At 43.6% G+C, this 27,418-nt stretch overlaps 1 protein-coding gene across 5 annotated transcripts in view; it reads right to left on the minus strand.

The window, feature by feature from the left end:
• RTN4R (reticulon 4 receptor) overlaps window positions 1-27,418 on the minus strand; it is a 906,839-nt gene that overhangs the window by 178,817 nt on the left and 700,604 nt on the right. For all 5 annotated transcript variants that reach the window (XM_078665914.1, XM_078665916.1, XM_078665918.1 and 2 more), the window contains one exon: window positions 23,575-23,695. In XM_078665914.1, coding sequence (XP_078522040.1) covers window positions 23,575-23,695 — 121 coding nt within the window. The remainder of the gene's footprint in view (window positions 1-23,574; window positions 23,696-27,418) is intronic.

Below are 27,418 nucleotides of genomic sequence, written 5' to 3' on the forward strand. Positions count from 1 at the left end.
AAACTCTCTAAGCAAGTGCACTAAGGGACTTACAGCACTATTGGATTGCTCAGTGTGACCTTTGGCATTCATCCTCATCGTAGCTACTAGACACCTGGAGCGATGTGCCTTGCTTGTTAGTCCTGATTGTAGTCTGGGATAAGTGATTGCTGTGGCCTGTGTGCCTCAAAGTGGACTATGCTACCATGACACTGCCAAGTGTGCCATTAAGTTGAAGTCAGTGATGAAGATTAGGTGATACAAGAGGAGGTGCCCCATGGGTGCCTAGTGAAGATTTCAGGTCATCTCTTTAAGGCCCTGTATGCCTTGATTAGCACTTCGCTTCTGCCACCCTGGGTCATAATCTGAAGGTATGTGGCCATCGCATAAAAGGAGCGCCAAATACTCACCGGAGTATTGGAGTGAGCTGTACCGTATGTCAAGTATCCACCGGTGTGCAGGAATAAGCCATGATCTGTAGTACATCACCCAGAAGGAGCCTTCTGATAGAAGTGTCTATTCCTGCTGCTATCCACTGAGTGATGCGCTGCACAGCAGTCTACTCTGAGCCCCCTGAGAAGCCTTCTGTGTGCTGTCTGGATGCTTCCTTCGGCAGGTCAAATTCTAAAAGGTAAACTCCGCCAGATAGCCAAACAAGGACCAGCGTTGCTGCTGCAAACTTGTTGAGAGACTAAACGGGCCTCGGCCTGTTAGACTGAGTGCTAATACAAATCCAGGGGAGGGGAAAACATGAACTGCACCCATAGACCTATCTCAAACTTTGAACCCAAATGTTTGCAGCAGTTCAAGGGAAGGGATCCACTACAGACAGGTTGAGGTGGAGTTGGAAGACACCCGTACGGCATCCAGACTCACACCTAGTATTTGTGCATTATTGAGTGCGTAGAGGAATTCTATGTTTTCCGTGTAGCACTTGTCATTTCCAAAAAAAGCAACACTTGCCTGGATACAGACCTTATTGGGCTGTTGGGGGAGGTGGTATTGATTCTGGAAACTGACTAAACCAGACACTAACCTCTCTGAGAAACTTGTAACTACTCGTCTTTCAACGATGGAGAGTCAAGTGTGGAAAGGGTTGTACATGGCCCAGTTTGCAGAGCCATAGTAAGGCAGGCCCTGGGTTAAGACTAGCAAAGGCATCATTCTACATGATTGTGGCCCAGTAGCTCCTGCCTGCCCTAAAGCCTCCTGAATGGGGTCTGACAAATGGTTATTCAAAGGTGGCTGCCAACTTGATACCAAGTCCAGACCCACCCGGTGATGTGTTTCAGTTAGCGAATGTCTTCCTTCACTTGTGTTTTTGAGCTGTATCAATACTCTGCTTAGCTTGTTGCATTTTTGTCATACTCGGTCCTGGGATTGTGAACATGTGCTGTGACCCTCAAGCTCATCTCCCCATGCCGTTCCAGGAACACCCTCTGAGGTACACTGTCTAAATTGATTTTTTCTATTATTAACAGAGTGGGATTTCATTCCAGTGGTAGAAACCTCACTGGAAAGTAAGTGAAGATCTCAGAATATGAAAGTTTAATTGGTAACTTTTGCACATATAATGTATTTAAAGACTATAGATTTGTCTATAAAGGTGGCTGGGAGCAAACAGCAAAGACACGTGGAATAATAAGGGTGATTGCCACATCAATAACTATCAGAGAAAGAGTTATGTTTGAAAGGCCTTTCAAAACTCAAAATGTGTCTCTTGCAGGCACACTGATGACAAGTGGCTAGACTTAGTACAATTCTGAACTGATGGTGCTCTGCTTAACAGGAGGTTATGCTTCCTCCAGGGTACCTACAAAAGTCTTATCTCAGATGGAAACAAGCAGTCATGTGAGTATATGTTAATTCTCAATCTTTTACAAAATGTATTATTACTCCTATTTAAGAACTTGGCGCTGTACTGTGTGCACTAAGCAGAGGCACTGGCCGAAAAAGTGATGCTGTGAGAGTGGAACTGGAAATTACTGCCTAAACCACTGTATGTGTTATAAATGGGCATGTCGGCCAAGTCCCCCAAGTCCATGATTGATGTGCTGCTCTAGTCCATATCTTTTCCTTTTAATTCTGGGACTTGTAGTCCTGTTTTCTAATGAAATAAACAAGACTTCAATTCCCAGAATTGAAGTAGCACATCATGCATGGACCTAGGAAAATTGGCAGGGCTCATCGGATGTGTGGCAAACCACTTGCAGGCGGCTCATGCATGTATAAGTGACACAGCTCCAATTACTTCTTTCCTATATGCCCCTCTAATAGCTGGATTGCTGTGTGAGCTGATCCAATTTAACATGTATCCACCATTTGACACCATATGTCTTTTTGATATAGGGTCTAGGCATCTTTGAAAACAGCGCTCTCGAGATGAACATTCAGCCAAGGAATCATGCAAGTGGCCAGAGGGATTTTAGAAATTTGCCTGAGCAGCTCTGACTAGGTTTATAAGATGTAATTAGACCCTGTGAACTGCCAAGGGTGTTAAGATTGTTGAGGGCCTACACCCATCATGAGATATAGTGAATTGACGGACATGAGGCCTTTGGGAAGTCACACATTAATATTTGTGTTGATGTACATGTCAAATGTATAACGCTTTTCCACAATATCTCCAATGCGATTTCTCACTCAAGCACGAATCTCAGGAGAAATACAGCCAAGTATCTGAATTCTGTGATTTCTTTTCAGTTTTAAGGGCATTTTGCTAACTTTCTTCGGACTAACAAATAAAATGGTTAGGGCGGTATTAAAAGGAGCAAGTGCCATCCCGACACAAATAAATAAAATTGTGTCCTAAATAAAATACATCGTAGCTTCTCAGTCATTATTGTCATCAAATAATAATGTGTTCCGTTTTCACAAAGTACCAGATTGAAGTCTTAATAGCAGCGATTTTGTTCTGCCCTTTTAACTTTTTTTTCAATATTTTGACCTCGAATATCACTATTGACTCTTCAGTAGCCGCTCTTTCAAGTGAAGCATCTTCACCTTGGCTGTGACTGGAATTTGCGGTGTGTGAAATTGCATATTTTTTTCTCATGAAATTCATAAAATTCCATGTACATTTTATGAAAATATAATTTTTCGATTTCTCTTATTAGGTCTCGCCTACCAGACAGTGCAGAAATCATCTCTTATTCTGAACTTACATCCCACTCAGACTCACCAACAGATAGCCTTATTACCACCCTTATGTTCTAGCTTATTTATTAGCATGCCTTCTTTTCCTGCAATTGTTACTGCCCTGAAGGATATCCTCTATATTATCCTTTTGATTAGCTGACTTGTATCCTTCCACTGCTCACATTTAAGGAAGTCATATTCCTTTTCATTTTGCATTCCACGAGAGAGGATGTTTCTAGCTCCCTCCCTCGTGTGCGGCTTCCTCTCCCTCCGGTACGCTGTATTGCTTCCTACCCCTCCCAGCTAGTTAGTGAAAGCACAGCATCAGGAATGTTTTTACTGGGGTATGGCTGAAGAGAAGACTTCAAAGATTGCTTTTATTTTATCTCCTACATGCCACATATTGCATGAAAGAACAATATTTGGCACACAAAAGTGTTTTGGCACTGGGAGAAAGGTCACCTGCTGTGCTCATTCAGCTGATGTGTGAGGCAGAAGGTGTACTTAGCATGGCACTTCTCCTAGAAGCCTATACATCTGCCTCTTGGGCTACTGCAGAGGACCAAATGGTTGAGTCCTGTGGAAAGTAAATTAGGCCTTGGCCGGCCTTTTCCATTACATTCTGACACTTACTTATTCTTTTTAAAGTCTTTTCAAAGTTTCCTAAGTGAAAAGTATTCGAAATATAAACCATGCCATTTATAAAGATTCAAGACATTGTACAGTGTACAGCTTGAGGTACAATAGGGTATTTGTTTGCTTTTACTCCAGCATTTTGAAATGTTTTAGTTTTTTTAACCATGGTTTATACGACAAACATTGGCAATGCCAATATCTTGCCACTTGCTTTATAAAGGCAAGACCTATTGGCTTTACCAATGTTTGTGTAAGCAAGCGCTCACCTCAAGTAAAAAAATACGTGTGCAATACTTACTGGAGACAGGTTTCTGTTGGTAACATAAGAGACTTTTTTCTTTGTTTACATGGGGTGCATGTCTGCTTGAAAATGTTTGTGAAATCACTTAATTCGCAACTTAGAGACATTTTCACAAAATGCAAAAATCAGGAAATGCATGTTTTTCCTCAGCGTAATTACAATTTCAACCAGGCCTATTGAAGTCCTACATTGGAATGTAACTGGCTTGTCGATAGTTTCTTATAGATTAGTGGTTAACCAAAAAGCACCCTGGAGATTTGTTATGTTGAAAGGAGCAGTGGCGGAGCAAGGTAATTTGAGTGCCTTTGCCGCCCCGTGATGTCGCGCTGAAGAGCGGGGGGTGGGAAGTTTGCCCCCTCAGGAAACTTATGTAAGTGTGGGTGGAGGCCGCAGACTGCAAGTTACTATGCCACTGTAAAATAAATAAGCCTACTACTATGTCATGTAACTATTGGTAAACATTTGCATTCCTGTTGGAGCTGCCCTTGCACATGACTTTCTCCCTAAGCATATTAGAGCTACTGAGGAACATGTACAATTTATCAAATTATTAAATGAACATCTCAGAAGAACTACTATACTGGTTACACCGGCTAAGGTTGTTAGGCACTGTAATTGTGAGATGATTTATGATCATCCCAAATGGATATTTTCTGCTCCCATCAGTTCATTGGCTAGTATGTGTGTTCATCTGTCTACTTTTTGGGAGTTATGCTAAACCACACACACATGGTAAGACATGCATTTGTGGTTTGAGTGAATGTCTGAATGAGCGGGTCGGACGATGTGTGAGAGGCAGGAAACTATTCTCTACTTTTGTGGTTGCTGTTCTATCATCCTTTCATTCATGCCTATGCCCTCTCATCATCAATTCTTTCTTCCATATTCACCCATACATGTGCCACCTGCATTCAGTCTCTGAACCAACTACACAGCCAAAAAAACAGAAACTCACCCATCAATTTCAAAACACTCTAATAAAACGCTAGGCCTTTTAGCTTTGCATCTTCTTGTTTATGAAGGGTTTAGAAAACCCTACTTCACTTGCCCTAAGGCTGCCAGGGAAGTGACAAGGAAAAACGTTGTTTCCAAAATATAATATGTGGTTTGTAATAATATCATTAGCAGCAATACCATCTGGTATAAATATTATGTTTTTAATATTGTGTAGATTTTCTAATATAAACTCCCATGGGCTAAACATGTTGTATGCAGTGTTTAGGACACAGTATGTATGTCAGAAAATAGTCTGATAGTGATTTCATGATACCAAACAATATAATAAAATCAAATATATAAAAATTAACTGTGGTGTAGGTTTCGCTCATCCCGACCTTTGAAGCACAGTCACATTAAGGAATGGTGCTCATACACTATTTCACATCTGTTGCTACAATGTGCCTCAGGATGATCCCAAACAAAATGGCGATCACTGCTCAAATCATATCAAACAATAAATATCGGAACACTTGTTACACCCGTAAATAAAACAGCTTACAATGTGGCACCCTAATGAATTAAAATAAAAACTCTCAGTAACGTTGTTGGTCCTTTGGTCGATATGGAGTGATACGTTTTCTCTGACTTATTATCATACTTCAGGAATCATTTTCCTTATATAGCCTTGAAAAAAATCAAGCAGCTGTACCAAACTATTTACCAGAAAATACATTTATTAGTGGGGTGTAACAACCAAAGCATCCCTTGAAGTAACACCCCTGAATTTTGTGCTTTATGGTCATTATTGTGCTGTTGGATACGGAGTAGATCGTGTAAAATTATTATAAATATATACTTTGAGAATATAATGTACTTTTAGTTCAAATGATAGTATGAACACATCTATTGCAATCGCCTCCACGGGAAGTGTCTGACAACTTGCTTGCTTGGCAAAGCCATGTAAATTCGCCTCCAAGTCATCTATTTGATGGCAACAAACTCCTTCAATTATTTATTTTTCACTGTGGTCATTCTAGGTAAATGAAAAGAGAGTGTACAGGAGGCGATTGTCTCCTGGGGACATGTTGCTTTCTGACGTCTGTCTAGCTCAGGACAGGGCAGGCTCAGTGACGCACCTCATCAGAGTAAGCTGCCCGGTCCTGAATATGGTTCTCTGCACAGCAGGCGCGCGGCAGATGGCCCCGGGTCTTACTGTCACTTGAGGATTTTCAGGCCAAAGTCAGAAAGGTAGAATGACGGTTTAACACTTCATAAGTTTCAACAAGTTAAAAATAATTATCAAGTCCACTTCGAAGTAACTTCTCAAAGTGTTTTATAACAATTACTTCAAGAAAAGCGACAGTGCTTTTAGCTGGCGCCCAATCAATACTGGTGTGTTGCATTTTTTTTCTGAGTTATGTTAAAGAAACATGTCAAATAAAGCGCAACTCAATTTTTCTGCAGTTTGTTGCTCTGAAGTGTCCGTTGTAAAAGAACATACCACTCAGACCTTTGTTATAGTGTCTATTATTATTCATTGGTTATCCTTATCAATCTGTTTTGCTATAATAAATAATGCTGTTTCATACCGCCCAACCCACACGGTGCCACCCAGTGGCACAGGATATCGGCTCCCATCACAGTCTCCCGGCGAGGAGCCGATATCATTGGGTGGCAGGAAAACGAACTGAAAAACCACTGTTAATAGTCGTTTGCTAGCTTGTTTCCCGAGGCTTTGCACGGCCGACCTCCACTAAGAGGTGTGAAAAAAACACACCAGGATATGGGCGCCAGCCTCAGCAAACATTTTTCTTATTTTTTTTTCTTTTTGGGAAGAAGAGGCTGAGGGCGGGATGGGGTTCAAAAGAGCCTCCTAGGTCATTCTCGGCACGCGGCCCCACCCCCTTCAAGTACCCGCCCCCTACTCACCCCTGAGATTGTTCTTCAACTTGGCAGGTATGAGGTCTTCTGTATGTCTCTTGATCATGGTCTCAAATGGAATCCTACTCACTATTGATTCTCGCTTTACCACTTGAACGGCGCAGGTGCCTATTCTGCACAATATAATCCTATATATGGCAATACAAAACATCTTTCATGAACACAGTTGCAGCGTACACATGCTTCTATCAGCAACAGGTGTAGGGCGATATTTTTGAGCGATGTCTATATTAAAATTTAAGTTGATACTCTGATGTCAATGCATAGTGCAGAAGGCCTTACTTGTTAATATTGAAATAGGTTAATATTTAATAATTGCGTCTGCTTTGAGTTGCATGACCTCAAGGTACACCTTTAATTCGGTTCAGAGGGGCCTGTTGTCGTCTCCCATGAATCAAGAGTAGAGCCCTGTTTGATTACGTTCCTGGATTATTGCAGAACACCTTGTCTAATTATTGCTAAAAGCTAAAATTACCACTGAAACCCTTGTAGGTTAGGGGTCTGAGGTGGCATCAATGCATGTTAGTTTCAGTATTAATAATCTGAGCAGCAATGTGGACAATGTTAGAGGCAATGGCACACTAGGCATCCATGAGAAACCTTTATAAGTAGTGATACATTGAGGATAGGAATAGCTGTATAGCCTGCATCAAATCTCAAATGATATGTGGGTCAAAGGGGTTTGTGGACATCATCTGCATGCTTCAACAAATTTAAATAAATCAATCAATAAATAACTTCATTCGGCCAACGGCCATAAAAGTGTAAAACATAAACAAAATATACACAACTTAATAGCAAGAATGCAGCGTTCATAATCTCACAGAGTGTGTGACAGATTGCATAGCAATTGTAATAAGCCAAAGCAGAAAGGAGTTCAAAAGAGCATATGCAACCTAGCCCACAGACAACAAAGTGCAAGTAGTCTGACTTCATAACTCATCAATATACTTTGAAATTAGCAGAATTAATTTTGTATAAAAAACATTAAAAAATGGTCTGGAGAAAATGTTAATTCCATTACTGTAGTACATACATCTAAACAAGGCATTAAAGTTAGATGGCACATACGAGTGGGGCTCAAAGACCAAATGGAAGAAAAAAGAAAGAACAAGGTACAGGAGGACAAAAACCTTATTTCAAATCCGCTATGTGCTTCTAACAGTGCATTAACTTAATCTAGACATCTTGGCCTCACCTAGGCAAATCCTTCTCTATTGGTCAAGGTTAGTCAACGCAATAGCAACAAAGTATAAATCTAAAATAATACATACAATCATCCAGACACAGTACTGTTAGGGGATAAATCTTAGATATAAAACCAATAAAATAACACAAAAACATCAATGCCCATGCTTAAAACTTTAGAAGCAAAATTGAAGTATAAGTATCGGCAACCACTAAGCAGTGTAGCAGAACATAGTAGTAATAATAGTGCCAAAAACAACACCAACCATGGAAGGGAGAGGGCAGTAATCTCCGATGTTAGGCCCCTACTGAAGAAGCCCACGGCCAACCCCACCGACCTCAAAAACTACCAGCCCGTCTAGCTTCTCCCCTTCGCAGCCAAAGTGGCAGAGAAAACAGTCAACAGGGAACTGACACGATTGATCGAAGAGCACGCCGTACTCGACCCGTCCCAATCCGGATTCCGAGCCAACCACAGCACCGAGACAGTCCTACTCGCCGCCACAGATGACATCTGCATCCTCTTGGACCAAGGCCACTCCGCAGCCCTCTTCTTCCTCGACCTGTCGACAGCCTTTTACACCGTCTCTCACAGCACACTAGTCGCCAGACTACACAACGCCGGCATACAAGGAACTGCCCTAGACTTGATCCGCTCATTCCTCCCTGGAAGAAGCCAAAGGATCAGACTACTGCCCTTCCTCTACGCCCCAACAGAGATCACCTGCGGAGTCCCTTAGTGGTCATCTCTGAGCCTACCCTTTTTAACATGTACATTGCCCCCCTCGCTGGCATTGTCCGACAACACGCCTTAACATCGTGTCCTACGTAGATGACACCCAGCTCATCCTCTCCCTCACCAAAGACCCCACCACCGTAAAACTCAGCTTCCAAAAAGGAATGCAAGAAGTCGCAGTCTGGATGACTAACAGCTGCCTAAAAGTCAACGCTGAGAAGACTGAAGTCCTCGTCCTTGAAACCACCCCTTCAGCATGGGACAACACCTGGTGGCCCACCGCCCTCGGAAGCCCCTCTACCCCCTCAGACCACGCCAAGAACCTTGGCATCGTACTAGATTCATCACTCACCATGAACCAACAGGTCAACGCCGTCACCTCCAGCTGTTTCAACACACTCCGCATCCTCTGATAGACTTTCAAATGGATCCCCCCGAGTCGAGAAAAACAGTCACCCAGACACTCATCACCAGCAAACTCGACTATGGCAACACACTCTATGCCGGCATCAACAAACCCCCACTCCACAGACTGCAAACCATACAGAGCACCGTGGCCAGACTCGTCCTCTGCATCCCCTGGCGCAAACACATCAGCCAACATCTGCAACAACTGCACTGGCTGCCTATGGAGAAGAGAGCCACCTACAAAATTCTCACCCACACCTACAAATGCCTGCACAATAGCGGACCCAAATACCTCAACAACAGAATAAACTTCAACCTACCCAAAAGAAACTTGTGATCATCCAACCTCGCACTAGCTGAAACTCTGCACATCCACAGAGCCAGAGGAGGCGGAAGATCGTTCTTTCACATTGCAGCCAAGGCCTGGATTCAGCTACCAGCAGACATCAGACGCGCCCCCTCCCTGAACACCATCAGGAAGATGCTAAAGACCTGGCTTTTCGATGGACGGAGCACCGCACCCCCAACCCCCAGAGCCTTGAGACCCTCATGGGTGACTAGCATGCTTACGATTCCTTGACTGATTGCTGTTATCGGGAAAGAGAACTTTAAAGTCAGATATGCTTTGGCCTCACTCATTTGGAGTACCACTCCCAATGCTCATTCATATTGTACACTTCAGTGGTCCAAAGCTCTGACCGTATAGCTCAACACTGTCTTAAATATTTGGCCACTGCACATGCTATAGCTTCATTGGTTCCGGTGCTCAGCAGCCCAAGTGACACACTTTACTGTCTGCAGTGCAGGCCAGCATGAATCGGGGCAGGCGGGTGGGGATGGGGCAGGTGGAGGGGCAGAATGGGTCTAAAAAAGAAAATGAAACTAACATCTGTCACCCCGTCTCTCTTTTGTTGTCCCTCCAATCCGGCCGGAACAGGAAGCACCCAGGCTCCCCAAAGACATTCACAATGCTGCAATGCAGCATTGTGATTGCTCTGAATACCATGGTTTGGCGAACAGCCAGGGACTGGGAGCCTGGGCATTTTCTCCACCCAGGCTGTAATGCAGCCTGGGTGGAGAACATACGAGGTGCTCATGACTGTTTGGCCGGCCCAAGACGGCCGGCCAAAAATCTATGCACATTTTCAGAGTGCCACCACTCCTCCTCCTGCTCTGTGAGTAGAGCAGCCCCGCCCGCCCCCGAAATGACTGCAGCAGGAACAAATAAAATGATATAACGTTGAGTTATTATCATTTTATTTTTCCATTATTTACACTGCTGAAAAGCAGTGGGGCGATGTTCCTCCACCTTAGTGGTGGAGCCACCATTGCCTGTCTGCACCCCAGAAGCCTACATAGTGGAAGTATTAATTTTTTTCTTAGCCTTATATTCTCGGCACTAAAGAAAAAAGTGATTGAGGGCCTCCTCAGCACTGGAGCAACCAGGTCAGTGGCATCGACCACCAACCAGGTGCTTCCGTTTCGATGAAAATGACAATAGAGGCAATGAGCCATACCCTAATTTAAGAAACAGGGATCTATCCCCTGTTGCTGCCAAAAAATCTATCCAGTGCTCGAAGGCACAGAGCAGCTTAAATGCTAAAAAGGCCACTGTCAGGGAACCATCATTGTGTTTTCAAAGTGCTCTCTCATTAACTCAATTGCAGTATGTAACTTTGAGCTTTTCTCTGGTCAAGAGTGGGGAGATCTGTGCCCAGTATGTACCCAAACCAATTTCTGTAAGCCTAGTTTTAATGTAGGAGACCCACTTAATGGAACAGGACTGATCCAAAGTAGTTACTTCCTTAAGGGCCAAATAATACTCCACAAGAGATTGCATAATTTTGCCTTTTTAGCCACTACGTGCAGCCCCAAGTCCTAAGTCAGTGGTACAAGGGGGGTACTTTTTGGAAGATTAACCAGAGAGTGCAGAAAATCATTTTCAGCTCTGTTAAGGTCAGTTATTATCGAGCAGACACAAATCTCTGACCCATAGAAGGTTCTAGCCTCTGCCCTGACCCTACAAACGTTTAGGACCGGTGAGATCCATTTAGTTCTAGCAGATCATAAGGGTCTAAGAATGTCTGCCAAGTAGTGAGACAAACTAAGAGCACTCTTTTTAATCTGATTCACCCAAGACATGTTTTTCGTCAACGTGATACCCAAATAATCAATAATACACAAAATGGCGGTGAGGGTGGCAAGCAAAGTGTGCACAGGTGTCTGTTCTGGGATACCTATTCTCAAAGTTCTGATCCCGCCCTACTTTATGTGGTGCCACCGCCACTGGGCCACCAACAATAACTGCAATCTATACAAACGGAGTGTCTTACGGTGTACGAAAGAAGGACAGTGTTGGAGACACGCTAGAAGGAAGCGTGGAACGTAATTGGCATTTGCAATAAACAAAGGTTGATACTAGAAGGATGGGCGCAAGACATGGAATTTAAAGTCAAATGATTATCATGATATTAGAAGCCCTGATGATGTCCAAGCAGGACGAATCGGATTGGCTGGATAAATTGGATAGTGTACCTTTGTGTTGAAAAATGTAATTGAATAATACATTTGGAATTGGCTTTCCAATTAAACAAGACTTCCTTGGGATTTTCTTGATTGGATCCACAGAGAATGGACAATATATGAGCGCACTGCTTGGAACACTATCATTATTTGGATGAATCACAAGCTCCTTTTGTATAGATTGTAGTGATACCCAAATAGTTAAAGTCAGAGACTCTTTCCAGGGGTACGCCTTATATTTAAACAGATCCAGTAAATGCTCTGTGCAGGTTCATCCTCATGAACTTAGATTTCTCAGGATTGATCACTAATCCTCTTTGCAGAGCTCTGCTAATATGTCCACCAACATCTGCGACCCTTGAGGCGTCTTTGAAATTTGGAGTGTGTCATCATTGAACAGGAGAAGGGAAACTCTACTGCCCGCCAACTTAGGTGCATCATTAACACAATCTTTAAGATATGATACAACCCCATTCAAGTATATCGAGAATAAAGAAGGTGCCATTACACATCCTTGTCGGACTCCCTTAGAGGTATACATTTTATCTGCCAGCTCTCCCTTTGGCCCCCATAGAACCTGTGCATAAGTTTAATGGAGGAGGCATGTTAGAAATGGGGTTTCTTAGTGGTTTCTTAGTATACACATAAGCCAGACACAAACCACCACTCTAGTCAGGGTAAGGGAGTTACACACCCAAGATAAACCCTGCTCACCCCATGGTAGCCTGGCAGAGCAGTCATGTTTATCCCAGAGGCAATGTGTAAAGCGTTAGCGCAACACACACACACACACACACACCAGTGATACACTAGACTAGGCACACCACAAAAATAGACTCCACACAAGGTTATATGAAATATAATTTGTATTACACATCAAACACATTAGACCACAATCACATAATCACAAACTGCCTCATCTCAATACCATGTTTGGTTAACAAATGCTGTATGGCTGGCAGTTCCCCTCAAGAAGGGTAGGAACAGCTTATCGGCACCTACTGAATCTTGGTTCTCGGAAGAACTTAGAGCCTCTAGAAGGCACTGCCGTATAGCGGAAAGGCGCTGGCGTACATTTTATAAACACAGCGATAGAGAATCCTACAAAAAATGTCTGGCCGAGTATAAAGATCTGATCAAAAGCACTAAATCTGACTACTTCACGGAAAGGATAAATCAGGCAAAAAATAATTCTAAAGAATTATTTGCTATTGTGCTCAAATTAAGTAATCCCCCGAATATTGAGGATAATTCAATAGATCAGTCCTTCTGTAACCAACTGGCCTCGGCCCTCCGCATGAAAGTGTCTGATATCTTTAATACCTTCTCCAGTCAAGAACTATCTGACCATAAAAAATTAAGCACAGGTTCCTCCACCACACAGCCCTCTCTTATTCAATGTTTAAAATCACATTAATATCAACCCTTTTTTTAACGAATTCCCAACATTATTTCCTGAGCAAACCTATAATTTGTTAACCACCATAAAATCTAGCACCCCTCTGGATCCCTGCCCCCCTAGGTGACTGGCCTAGTTGCCGATTTAGTATCACAGCAATTGAAACCTGTTCTTAACATGGCTTTGGAGCAAGGCGTGTTTCCCTTAGCCTGGAAACAGACCTCAGTCTTGCCTCTACTAAAAAAGTCTAATCTGGACAAATCAGACGTAAGTAACTATCGCCCAATTGCTCGGCTTCCTCTACCTGCCAAGGTACTTGAAAAATGTATGAACTCTCATTTATCTTTATATCTTGAGAGAAACCAGAAACTGGACACCACTCAATTTGGTTTTAGAGCATCTCGCAGTACCGAGTTGGCTCTTATTACTGCCACTGAGGATGTTAGGAAGGCAGTCGACTCAGGAGGGACAGCTGTTCTGATCCTTCTCGATTTGTTGGCTGCCTTCGACACGGTGGACCATAATCTCTTGATCCACCGCCTCCAAGCAGTAGGAGTAGGAGGAACTGCCCGTGCCCCAAGATACGTCAAAACGCGTGGGGGCACACACTGCAAAACCAAGCGGGGAGGTACCTATAATGGGGTAATTGGCTAGGCACATGCCCTCTCTCCTGTCAGACAAAACCAGATGGTGAATACACAATCAGGCAGGGCACAAAGACACATAAGCACACAGAAATGCCCACTTCTAAAAGTGGCATTTCTAAAATAGTAATGACAAATCCACTTTCACCAATGAGAAGGATTTATCACTACTATTCCAAACATGGCCACGCTCCCCTCTCGTATAAACAATTACCACTGAAGCACATATCAAGGAATCCCCAATGCAAACCTATGAGAGGGTAGCCTCACAGCAGTGAGAAACCAAATAGGCTGCTTGTCACTAGCAGGCCATGCTACACAGTCAAGGCGCGTGTCCTACCTTTTACCTACACAGCACCCTGCCCAGAGGGCTAGCTATGGCCTACCAGAGATGACATATATGTAGTAAAAGGGGAGCTTCAGACATGGCAATCACTTTACAATGCACGTCATCAGGCAGTAAACTGCACGTGCAGGCCCTGGAGCGGCAGAGGCCTAAGACAGGTTTGAAAGGCTACTTCGGTGGGTGGGACAAGCAGTGTATACAAGACCACTAGTAGCATTTAATTTATAGGCCCTGGGTATATGGGGTACCACTGTACAAGGGACTTATAGGTACATTAAATAAGCCAAACACGTGTAGACCCATCTTATCAAGTTTACAAGAGAGAGCAAATGCACTTTAGCACTGATCAGCAGTGGTAAAGTACAGAGAGTAATACATCCAACAAAAACAGGTCAAAGAAATAGAGGAGGAAGGAAAAAAGTTCTGGGATGACCCTGCAAAAAGGGCCAAGTCCAACAAGGTGGACAATAACTCCTAGAAGATTAAGGGGTACCCCGTGTCTAACAACCTCCCACATTTTAAGACAGGGGACCAAATCAAAAGATGTTTTCCAGATCAATGAAGACCAGATATAAGTGGGACTTTTTGAGGATCACTGTTTTCCAATACACCACTACCAGCCTAAAACCTGGTCTATAGTACTAATATGGTGTCTGAAGTCTGCCTGAAAATTTGGAAGTATCGAATTGCTCTAAATCCACTCCTCTAGGTTAAATAGAATTTGTCTGCTGAAAACTTTTTGGGCTACGTCTATCAAACTTACTGGTTCATAGTTAGATGGTAAGTCCCTTTGGTCCTTGTTAATAACTGGGAGAAATTCGGCTCCCTTCGAGCTTCCTGGGATTTCCATTCCATCTACTATTGAATTTGCTAAAATGTTCACATACTTGGTCCAACGTTAAATATCTTCAAGTAACAAGTCACACCAGTCACCCCCATCTGGCCCTGCTGCTTTCCCAGGGGCTATTAATTTAATTGCTCTCTTGGTGTCTGCCAAGGTTATGTGGCATGAGCTAGCTAATGGGCTGGCCGGGTGATCCACCAGATTTAATACATTACTCTCAGTTTCATTCCCAGCTATACAGCAGCCATGATATCTGCAAAAGGAGCATGCCAGGTTTCCGTTTTGATGCAGTAACTAAATCTACCACTAGACTTTAAGCCCTTAATTTGCTATTAGTTTCCAGAACCTCTTACAATCCCTCTTCACCGAGGCCTCGTATAAAACCTCCCAAAGCCTATGTTACCACTCCCTCTGTGCTTTTCCATACTCAAATATCAGATATCTTATTGTCTCTTAAAGATGAAATACCTCCTTTCTGCAAGGCCTTCCTAAGGTCTTTTTTGGCCCTGGTGCACTCTTTATTATACCAGGTGCCAGAGGGTTTTGAGGAATTCACTCTAATACTAGGTCTTGATACAAAGCACTCACCCAATATTCTAAAAAGATGGTGGTGTGCCTCGGCTACAGTTTTTGGTTCATAGGTGCTGGTCATCATAGTCTTGAGGTACTGAAAAGACTTCATCAACTCTCTGTTCATGTGGTCCCGGAGTCCTTATTGTAATACTACTTTGGTCCACTTTATACTTCTTCCATCATTAGTGTGTGTTAAGTCTTGAGTTCTCGAGATGGGGATCTAACTAGAAGGCCCCCAAAAAATACTTAAGGTGCAATGGAGGTCATTGTAATCACTATCGGATCAATTAACCACTCTCATGTCCTTGAGATCAGACCAAATAGGCAGAGCTATCATAATGTAAAATCAATTCCATTCATGGAGCCCAGTCAATGGACGGTGTGGGCTCCTTTTTGATTGTATAGAGTCCTTCCAGTGCAGTCTCTCAGGCCCTACATGGCAGTAAACACCAAGACTTGGTGAGCGATGACTGTTTCTATTTTTACCAGGCTCATCTCAATTTGTGGTATCCCCCATAACTCATCCTCCTCCTCGAAGGCCAAAAACAGCCTACATCCAAAGGCTCATAGGATACATTGAAGTTACTAGCAACATCAACTTATCATGAGTTGCAAATGTATTCCTATGATCCATAAATTGGTCAATCATCTTTTATGTGGAACCACCCTCGAGTTCTCAATTATAAATATAATATGGAATAAGGTCTGTGCCCAGAAGTTTGATCCTGAAAATGTCATCAGAGTCGATGTAAAAAGGGTAGATTTTCATACTTGGAGAGGTACGTATCTAAATAAGAGAGAGGGCCCTCCTTTCCCACTTGCACTGAAGCGAGCTAGTTTGTAGAAGGTGACAAAGTCAGGTCTATATACTGGATCAGGTGCCCATGTCTCTTATTTGATTTGGTTAGACCCTAGATTGTTCATCACCTATTTGGGCCATTACCTTTTGTTCCAAAGCTCTGGGCGAGCTAATTTTTCTCTCTATTTCATAAATGCAGGAAGTTACCCAACCAAATCAATCAACCATGGAAGTTTCTAAATTGGCAGATGTTACTGAATTAAAGCTAGACTGACTAGATAAATCCTCAAAAAGATTATGTTTAAATGTAATGGAGGTGTTCGATGGAGGGAGTCCTTTCTCCACCCTAAGCTATATAAGCTCTCCACTAGGGAATTTGATACCAGTGTGAGTTGTATGGTGTATGTATCCCCATCCACACTCTTTGCGGTAGCCAGGAGTTCTGCATTAACAATATCTGACCTTATGACAGAATAACAATGCCTGACAGACCAATATATTGAGTTGTTTTATTAATTAGGAATTGAGGATATAAAAAAATTAAAAGGACACGTCCAACCTTTTAAATACACTGCACCCTGCCCATGGGGATGTCGCAAGGGTAACTTATATATAATAAAAAAGGAAGGATTGGGCCTCCCAAAAGGTTTATTTTGCCGGGTCAAGATGGCAGGTAAAATTGCACACACAGGCTCTGCAAGGGGAGTCCTAAGACATGTTTGAAGAGATACTTAAGGGGTGGCACAACCTCTGCTGCAGACCCACTAGCAGCATTTACTTTACAGGCCCTGGGTACATATAGTGCCTGTTAGACCGGTCAGCCCTAGGGTGGTCTTTCCCGGTGATTTTTTGCCCTTGCCTCATTTTTCCCACCTACTTTTTGCTGGCCCCTAGGTCTTCGGGCACCTTCTCATAGCTAATCTGTGTTAGGGTGCAGGTGCTCTCTACTTTCAACATGGCTGCCACTGGCCCCTGCTACTGCAGCGTGGTCTTTTTAGTGTAGCACCCTAGTTGCCAGGAGCAGGCTGGGTCCCCATACATTGTTGCAACACCAGCCACCCAGCCCCTGTCCATAGTTAGAGTGGGGAAGCTCCTGGAACCTTCCAGAAGGAAGGCGGACCTGACTTTTCCCGCCTTAGAGAGTGGTCACCTGACATGGGCATATGTAAGCCAGGGAGGGAACTTTTCTAGTCAGTTGGGGCATCACTGACCTGGGGAACCCACGCAGGAGTTTTAGGCGGGAGGGCCTAGTGAGGAACCTATGCTACTGGGAGTGACATGATTTAGGTGCTGCCTCTTAAGCTCAGTGAGGTGTCCAAAGCTAGCCCCCTGATCTGGCCCAGTGGTAGGGAACCCCAGGGCCCATCTGCAGTGACTGAGGAGAAATTCTTCAGGCCTTCAACTCATCACCCTCCCCTCTCCTCAGCAACTTCAAGAAACAAGCAACTAAGGGCGCAGAACCATCCAAGCGCCAAGAAACCTACTCCATGGGACCAGGTACTGGACTAAGCTGCCCTGCGCATCCCCTGCCTTCAGCTGGGCCTACCTGTCTCCCCCTTTCTGAACTGAATGACAAGCGCTATAAATTGTCCCCATCCTGCCTGCAGTTCTGACTGACTAACTTGTGGAGCGCTGTAATCTGCCCTCCTGCCCAGGGCTGTGTCAGAGGCTGCCTGCTCTGTCAGGGATCGTCGAGATTGCCTCCCTGTCCTGCCAGCACCTAGCTCTGTGAAGCCCCCCAAGCGCTACCCGGGATCGGCGCTAGCGCTGTACCTCGGTGCCTCGAGTTGTCCCCGCGGCACCAGGCCGCCCACACGACGCCTCAGCGGCACCATCGGCCTGTCCCGAGGCCGCCTGCCCTGCGCTGTGGCTAGCGCCGACATCGATTTCCCCCCGGCGGCCCCCGGTACCAGGAGAGGGCCGCCGCACCAAGTTCCTCAGGCCGTGACGGGCCTGAAGCTTGCCTGGGCCCCGTCACGTGAGCGGGAGCGCCGCCGCGTCATCGGCCGCGCCCCCGCCCAAGCTACCTCACCATTGGCTGTTGCAGCCGGGCCCCGCAGACAAAGCCCGGCGCTCGGGGAAAGCCGCACTTCCCCTCGGAGGGGGTTGCGGAGCCAGAGAGCCCCCTCCGGTTGAGCCTCACCCCTTGATCTCGCTCCGGCCCCGGCGCCTGGTGCCCCGAAGCCAGTCCGGCACATCGCTGGGCCGAGTGAGGCTCTAGGAGGGTCGGACACCCCTCCCCCTTTACCGACGACTACGCAAGGGCCCTGGAGGGCCGAATAAGAGAGGTAACCCCCTGGGGAGGAGGGCGGTAGGCCGAGTAAGACCCGAGGTCACCCCTCCCCCGGGGTTAACTGTGACTGGGCCCTGTTGGCCCCTTTCTGAATGTGCCTCATTGCATTGTTTTGCCATATTTACCAGCCTGCATTATTCTTCGTGAGCCATATTTACAAGCCTACATTATTCTTCGTGAGCCATATTTACAAGCCTGCATTATTCTTCGTGAGCCATATTTACAAGCCTGAAAGGGTTAAAGTGTACCATGTTTACAAGCCTGTTTAATGAGAGGGAGAGTCACTTCACTGTACTGAATTTTCTTGCAGAGGTGGACTTCCATAACATGCTGATGGTCTGATCTGGGTCGCAGCCGACCCGTATTCACAAGAAGAAAGGCTTGTCACAAATGACTAAAGGCTGTGTTCTTTGAAGTTCTTTGTTAGACTGATAAGTACTTGCTGATATGTTTTATTCTTTCCAGGAGAAGCGTCCATGAGAGGTTTGATGTGCTGCTTAGATGCATTATAAATGTCGCATCTTGTAGGATCCTCCAGGTTCATACCATTACCCCTTTGCCTGTCCAAGAGTCTGGTGCGACAGGCGGGGTCAGTTAATGTTTAATTGCATAGATGAGCTGGCTGTAGTTTTAATGAAAAGCCTTACTGAAATGCTTACTCTTCTCAGGAAATGCAACCTGCACGTGATATCTGAAATGTCTTAATGAAATGCTTATTTGAAAAGCTAATGAATTACCAATGCCTTGCTCTAATTGAAAGCCTATATAAAAGATCTTGATTTTTCAAATATAACCTCTGGTGTGGTCTCCATTATTGCGCCACTGTGGGTTTCATTGGATGTGTGTGTTAAGTGGCTGCTTTACACAAAAGCCCCTGGCCGCCTTCCTGCTCGAGCCATGCTACCCCCCGGAGAACTGGCGGTCCCAGTTCTTACAGTGCCACTTTACTAGGGACTTATAAGTGAATAAAATACGCCAATTGGAGATAAACCAACATCACCCTTTTTAGAGGAGAGAGCACAAGCACTTGAGCACTGGTTAGCAGTGCTAAAGTGCAGAGTACTAATGCCAAATGCAGAAGGAAGGCAAAACATTGGGGGGGAAGACCACCCTAAGGCTGACAGGTCTGATAAACAGTATTTGTGCAAACCCTTTTCTTAGTTTGTTTGGCACCATTCCTTCTTCAATTAGCAGAAAATGAGTAATAAAATGCAAAGTTGTTCTGAACAGGGGTCCCTAAAATATGTCTTGCTCAGGGCCCCGAAATTCCTTAAGACGCAGCCCAGTGGGATTTAGCATGTAAAAGGTACTGTATCTTCCATGACCTGCATGTTTGTCTAATCTGAATGCAGTGTTTTAACATCTTTGTATCAGGCTCATATTTCTTTTAAATAGGTGCATAAAAGATATCTTTTTTCGGAGAAAGCCTGGTCCTTTTAATTGTCACAGACTGGGAAGTATTGCAATACTGAAGAAGCTCCCTAAGTGAACCACCTGTAAATCCTGCTGCTTTTTACTCTAAATATTTGAAAACATGTGGCTGTCATATAAACCAATTGGAGCAATTGTTTTTGTCACACTTTCTGACCAACTGGAGAGGATCAGGCTGTCTTACTACACTTACACCACTGGTATAAAGTGCGCCTGATGTGAACATTATTGCCAGGGCCTGTTTAATTACAAGTACTGTATTGACTATTATGCTTAACAGCAATTTGAAACACCTGTCAAGGACTATTGCAAATTAGTTTATTACTGATAACCTGAAGGTGCAGCTTAGATTCATAATATATTAGTAGCAGAGTCCATATTTCAAATAATTATGAGTATATTATAAGCCAGGACCCTAAAGCTTGTTACCTCTCCAGAACATAGTTCAACAGCATTGAGGAGGTTTTTTTTGGTTACCCTAGAAGCTCACACTTTATCTTTGTACACTAAGAGGTGTGGTGCAGTGACCAGAGCAGCTGACTCGGAGAGCGGGGCTCATGGTTCGATCCCCGGCACCTGTTGTGGGCAATAGCTCACTTAATCTCCCCGACGGCCCCAGTGCCTTGAAACCCTTAAAGGGTGACATGTTCAAGCTTTACGTATAGGAATTATTATTTATTATTATTAATCACAAACCGGTAATCTGACAGCAGCTCAATAGTTTGGAAATAATTGCCTGTTTGTGAGTTCACTCATTCCTGATCAATTTTGGAAATAGAACGTGCTGAAGGAGACTTCCCTGCTTTGAGTGGTGGTACCAGAGGTGGAATTCACAAGCATCACAATGGCATAAATATTTTATTAGGTTTTTGGTGGTGATTTAGCTACATTTGCAATTGCTAATGACACTGTTGGCCTACCTAATCATACCTATATCACCAGTGCAGAAACATAAGTGTTTAAGATATATTCAGAGTCCGTTCACAGTTTTTGGGAAAAGGTATGGTCTCAAATTACCCTCTCTCCGCTTCACATGTTTTCTTAGGAAGTTTATCCCCTATTTGGGCCAACTGTGAATCTAATATAAAAATAATAGATGTGTTGCTAGCAGTTGCCTTTCAGCAAATTGCCAGGAATTGGAAGGATTGCACCAATTTGTCAAGCATGGTGGTATGTTGGTTGTTACAATCATAGACTGGACACAACCTTTGTATATCCGATACATAGGACATTGAAACTTTCAGATTTATGGCTACCTATTCCACTGTTATTGATGCTAGTGCCCGTCGTTCTCTTTCTTTAAACCCCTTACATCAAGAAGTGTCTAAACCTCCTTGACTTCCCTCATATTCATATCATATTGTAATGTCATTGCTCATTGTATATCATCATAATTTCGACATACATGGTAATTATCCTTTGTTAACCGACTACATGTGTACCACTGTTATTCTCATTTGTATGCTATGCTAACCTGATTTACACATTGATTGTCTTTGTTTCTCATTTTTAGGTTGTTTATCATATGTAATTTTGCAATGTTATATTTTTGTATCATTCTTTCATTCTCCCTCAATAAACTTACTATTGAACTAAGATACATTCAAAGGGGCAGATTTATGAAGGCCTTGCGTCGCCGGTGCGTCATTTTTAACATGGGAAAAAGTGACGCACCGGCGGCGCAAGGCCTTCGTACATCTGCCCCAAAGTCTTTAGAACCGCATTTAAGGGAGGGGGAGGATGTGGTCCAGCAGCCAGAGCTACCGACTTTGGAGCTGGGGATCCAGGTTCGAGCTTCTGGTCAGCGCAACAACCTGTGATTCTGGGCAAATCACTTCATCTCCCCATGCCCATGGGCAGGGCCTGGATACATTTATGGGTGATAAGTCGGCTATATAAATCTACAAACAAAACAAATGTAAATCCTGCACAATTCCTGGTGGATTTTGCACACTCAGTAAATACAAGTACCACGGGATGCGCTATTTTCCGGGTGCAGCAGAATTACCGTAGAATTGTGAATTGCAGACTTCGAAATTTAGGACAACGTGTGCAGTTTGCATGAACTGGAACAGATTTCACCTGAAGAAAAGCGTGCAGACAGGCACCTGTTGGGTTGCCTAATACTGCACCCCTTATAATTCTGAGTCATGTGCTGCTGATGGGCGTTTGTGCATCAGAAGTAAGATCTTTACTGCTGTTCCGGCACAACAGACAGCCACTTTACCAGCCACCACTACAACTATTGAAACACACTGGGACAGCAGCTGACAACATCCCCTCCAGTATTTTAGGACAAGTTTTCATGCAGTCTTCACAAATAATTAGGCAAACCATAGCTCTTAGACAGTCGCGCTCCTGGTAATATCAATTATTTCGATCTTATTATTTTCTCTTTAGACTTGTATGTGGTTAAACAATTGTATAAAAATGAAAAACAGCTGCAACCTTTGACCCGTGCAAGTGCCAACTATTAATTCTGCACAAAGATAGTTTTGCTAAGCAAGGAGTTGCTGATAAGCAAAAGGCTTCATTCATGTCTGGTGGGTCAGGGGTGTAGCTATCAGTGGTGCAGCAGGTGCAGTGGGCACCGGGTTCCAGGAGTGGAAAGAGCCCACTTTACCCACATTAGTGGCTGCTTCTCACTACACAACCAAAGGACCAGGGAGGGCAGAATTTCCTTCCTTGCATTAGGACCTATGGTGGTGATACGCCGCCAAGGTGGAGAGATGCACAGTATGCCCTCCTGTTACAGGTCCTTAGAATGCGCGTGATGAACTTTTTTCCAGACAAGACCAGCACATAGGAGATGGAGACAAACCTGATGTTTAATAATTGTATTTTTGAGTGTTGCCTTGCCCCATTTACGCAGTGCTTGATTTCTAGTACACTATGTGCTAGGTCCCGCGTCAGGCAGCCATTGCAACTTGCACCACCCATAGCGCCTGCCTGCGCCGCATATGACCGTATCAACACAACTACTGGCCATCATGCTCCTACAAGTGTGACAATTCAGACTATTCCTGACCCTCAGAGTTATAAGAATACATTTGGCAGCAGGTATTAGCCGTTTTAATGCACATGGAATGAATGAACAACTGCTCTGCTCATTTCCAAATTAGACAGATAGTGCCACCATATTGCAGGCTGTCATAAGTGCAAGTGCCTAGCACTGGAAACCACCGGCTCAAATTAAGCACTGGATTTACGATGTGGTAAATGAAAATTAATGTGTGTCTGTTTTTCATGTACACTAATGTCGCATCATATAGCCTTGGTCTCTTTGTATATACTCCAATAACACAGGTGACCGTGCTGGAATGAGGCGGTAAGACAAACGTTGTGCCCTTTCCTAACAGAAAAGCAATTTCCAAGAGCGGATAATTTGGAAAATAAATGTAATAATTTCTGACATCTACGTGAAAGCACCTCCAATGTAAATCAAATAATTATTACCCAGAGTTCCAGGGGGAGGAGTACAGAAGTCACTGTATGCAGAATGGCTCGTTGATCTCATTTTGGTTGCTGATCCAACTTGGTTGGGAATTATGGGAAATGTTGTCCTTGTCTCATCTCTCTGTCAAGGAAAAAAACAGAAGAACAATCTATTAGAAAGGGCTAGAGTTGTTTTTCTTCATCACTTTGTTTTAGTTATTGTTGCTACTAATTTCAGTATTTTCAAAATACCATCACCCCAAAACAAACACTATGATGTGCACGATGACATTGTTGACATGGTTTAAAAAGAACATATGAGTGGTCTTCAGATAAAATAAAATGCCACTTTAATGTTCAATAATGTTTATACACATTCACCTGGGTGCTACTTGTCGAACATTGTATGCTGTTTACTAGCACTATTTAGTCTGTTCATTTCAAATCCTATTGGTAATCCAATTAAGTACCAAAATAGCATCATTGTTAATGCTATTTATTAGATTCAAGGCATGTTTCAATAGTAAGCCGTCTGTGTCTTCTAGATTCGTTTCAGGTCATATAATCCACTTATTTGTAAGGTTTTGTATAACTCGATCATGGGATGCTCAGAAGTTTGTAATATTAGCTTGGCTCACTGGTTTCTCATGACAACATTGTAAAGTGATATCTTAGCATTTACCTGTTTACATACATACGTATGTATGTATGCATGAATGTTTGTAGGGATGCATGCATGTATATTGCATATATGTAGTTATCTGTTACCAATTTAAGGTATTTTACTCAAAGCACACACACATAACAAACAAAGGCAAAAGCAATGGCATATGAAATTAGCTTATCCTAAGTGCAAGCTAATATGGAGACACAACCACAAAAACCAACACAGATCATTCGTTGTTCCATCGTGCATTGAGTGTTTCCTAACTCAGCCCTAGCTTGGCCCAGTTACTCCCAAAAAGCTCTAGAATACATCCCCCGAGAAGTCCCCTGCAGATCCCTGCAAGTTGTAGTCTCGAATATCCGGTTACCAAATATCGAGGGGATGCCTATATGTAGGTAAGTATAGATTTACTGTTCTTATCTCCATATCTACATACTTTGAATATTGTTAAGGTACATATATGTAGAGTTATGTATGGTAAATCTAAACTTAAATTTACTAACGTTGTAGATATTTTGGTTTAGATAATCTGGGACCCCTATATTCCCAACACAGTATCCCATTCCTCTAGCCCGTTGGCCTTCTCTCTAGGCTGGGTGGCCCTGTAATGCAAAATTAAAGTAGAGGGTGTACAAGAGCCATTTAGGGCCGAGGAAACTTATCTAGCCAACCCATCTCACCTTGACTGGATTGAGGTTTTCTTGGCTCAATGCTGGGTTTGCAAAATATAAAGGCCGTCCATACTTGATTCCACCTTATACCTCTTTTCACCACATTATACTTTCAGACTGTAGCTCACCCTTGCAGGTTCTTTTTTTCTCTACTTTTTCCTTTCGCCATTGTTTTTTTTGTTTTCATTTATTTCTTGCATACGTTAATTAAAACCATTACAATACAGTAATAAAGTTAATTTAAAAAAATCTTTTGTACATCATAAAGTCCAATGGCTGTAGTGCAGAATCAGCCCAGGTGAAAGGGTCGAAAGTTCTAGTAGAGTGCAAGTTACTAAGTTCATTCCTTTCACTCGGAGCTTATTTCCATGTTTTATTTAGACTTGCGCTCTGCGACCATCCCAATCGCCCCACTGCCCCTCAAAGGCCCTTATATTGCGGTCCTCCTCCTCTCATCTGCTTCCTCGGTGCTCCGTCCGAAAAATGATGACCCAGGTAAAGAGCCTGTGCATTGAGATGTCCCATCCTCGTGCCATTTGGCCACCTGGGGAAGTTGTGTAATTCATCTCTTTTTGAGAGATCTAGCACCTGGCCAGTATCAGCTATCTGGAGGTTTAGGTTCAGGTTTCTGACCAAAGGGTTGTGATCACTTTCTCCATGGGTTACAATGTCGAAACTTTGGAGATTGTCAAGTAGTTTGACATGAACATGTAATCAATAGTAGAATGTTTTTTGAACGTGTGGGGGATCTTGTTTCCTATGTTTGGCTATATCTTGTCTGCCGATGTTAACCTGAATGCGGATAGTAGGTCGTTGAATTGGGTTTGTTCATTGGACTTTTTTTACTGCATGTTTATATTGACCCAGGTATTTGGTGTTAAAGTCCCCAGCTAACACAATTTCGTGGGTTGGATCATTTTCAATAATTTCTTTTATACTCGTGCACAGTGACCCCAAGGCACTTGCTTTGGAGGATTTGCGAGGATTCAAATAGCTATTGAGGAGCAAGGAGAAGGTCTTCTGACCACATTTTAGGCCTTCTATTGATAGAGCATGCAGGTCACTATGGTCTTGCGTAGGAATGGAAGTTGACACTATGTCTCCTTGCTTTAGGAAGATAGAGAGGCCCCCGAGGGTCGCCTGAAAAAGCTTCTTTGCGTAGCTGGGTGGATGATTTCATGGAATCCATATAATGTCGTAGGGTTCAGCAACCATGTCTCCAGTTGATGATTGAAAATTGAGCTTTTGATGCTGAGTTACTTATCTGTGGATGGTGTGAGGGGGAACGTTTCCATTGTGCTAGGAAACAGTGTTGAAATTGCTGGCCCTTGGCGGCTGCATTGATCCCTCCAGGGACTGTGCTGCAGATTGCCACCTGAATGATCAGTGCGTTGAACTGCAATGGATCCTTAGGGGGTTAGATTCCTCCATGGACCCAACTAACCAATCGTGGGTAGCTCCCCAGGCTCCCTACTTCAATATGCTTCCTCTGGGAGGAGGTCAGGGGGTGCTATTAGAACATATGGGTATTTCTGAGGTTTTTTGGGCTCTAGCTCAATGCCCCAGTCCTCAAAGTTTGAAGCCTCTTTGAGGATTGCATCTTGGGTTGTTACTGAGTCCCAGTTGGTTATGGTAGGTTAGGGTGCTCCTGAGCCCGGAATATGGCCAAATTTGATTGACTGTAGATCCGTAGTAGTAAGATGGTTCAGTGATTGTACGTGTTTAAATACTCTGTTGCTGTTGGGAGTTATCGTGCTGGTTAAGATGTTGCCAATTGTTTTCCGATCTTTCTCTTCCTCATTCTTTCTCCCTTTTCCACTTTTCTCTTTTTTGCTCTGCGATAAAATCTGATAATACAAAGTAATACCAGGCTACCCAATATAAGTGCTGGCACCCACCACCTCCACCACCAGAACAAATTAAGCCCCGCTCACTTTCAATCAAGAAATGAAGAAATGTTCACTCTGGCTAAATAGGAGCCACAGGCTTGGACAACTTTAAAAACAAAAGTCTGCATCCAGAAAGATTGCACAGACATATAGCTCAATGAGCCATTAGCGCTCTACTGGAATCCCTTCTGTGCTACCTCAATTGCCCTCCTGTAGGCTTGTGAAGGTTCAGAGTGATGATATGGGGCGCAATGAAACCTAGGTTGAAAAAACAATTCTCCACCAGTCACACATAATGTTCCATTTTGTTGTATAATACCGCACGTGCAAGTGCGATGTCCTCGGACTGAAGTGGGGCGCGATTGGTACATCATTTATTACGCTTGTTCCATTTAGCGGCGGCAGACTTGACATTTTTAGCAAACAGGGCTGAGTTGCTGGATGCTGCAGAAACAATGCTTTCAAGCATCATTCGATTATTTAAATGCCAAATTAACAATACGCAGGCTGTTGCCTGACTAAATTCAATTAAAATCTTAATTCTTTGGTGCCTGTTGCTGAAGTCTCACCAAGCATTACTTGCAAAGGTCTGCAAAAATAATTAAATCCAGATGATTTAAAAAACAATTAAAGGAATA

The sequence above is a fragment of the Lissotriton helveticus genome, chromosome 11 (assembly GCF_964261635.1).
Source record: "Lissotriton helveticus chromosome 11, aLisHel1.1, whole genome shotgun sequence".
NCBI lineage: Eukaryota > Metazoa > Chordata > Amphibia > Caudata > Salamandridae > Lissotriton > Lissotriton helveticus.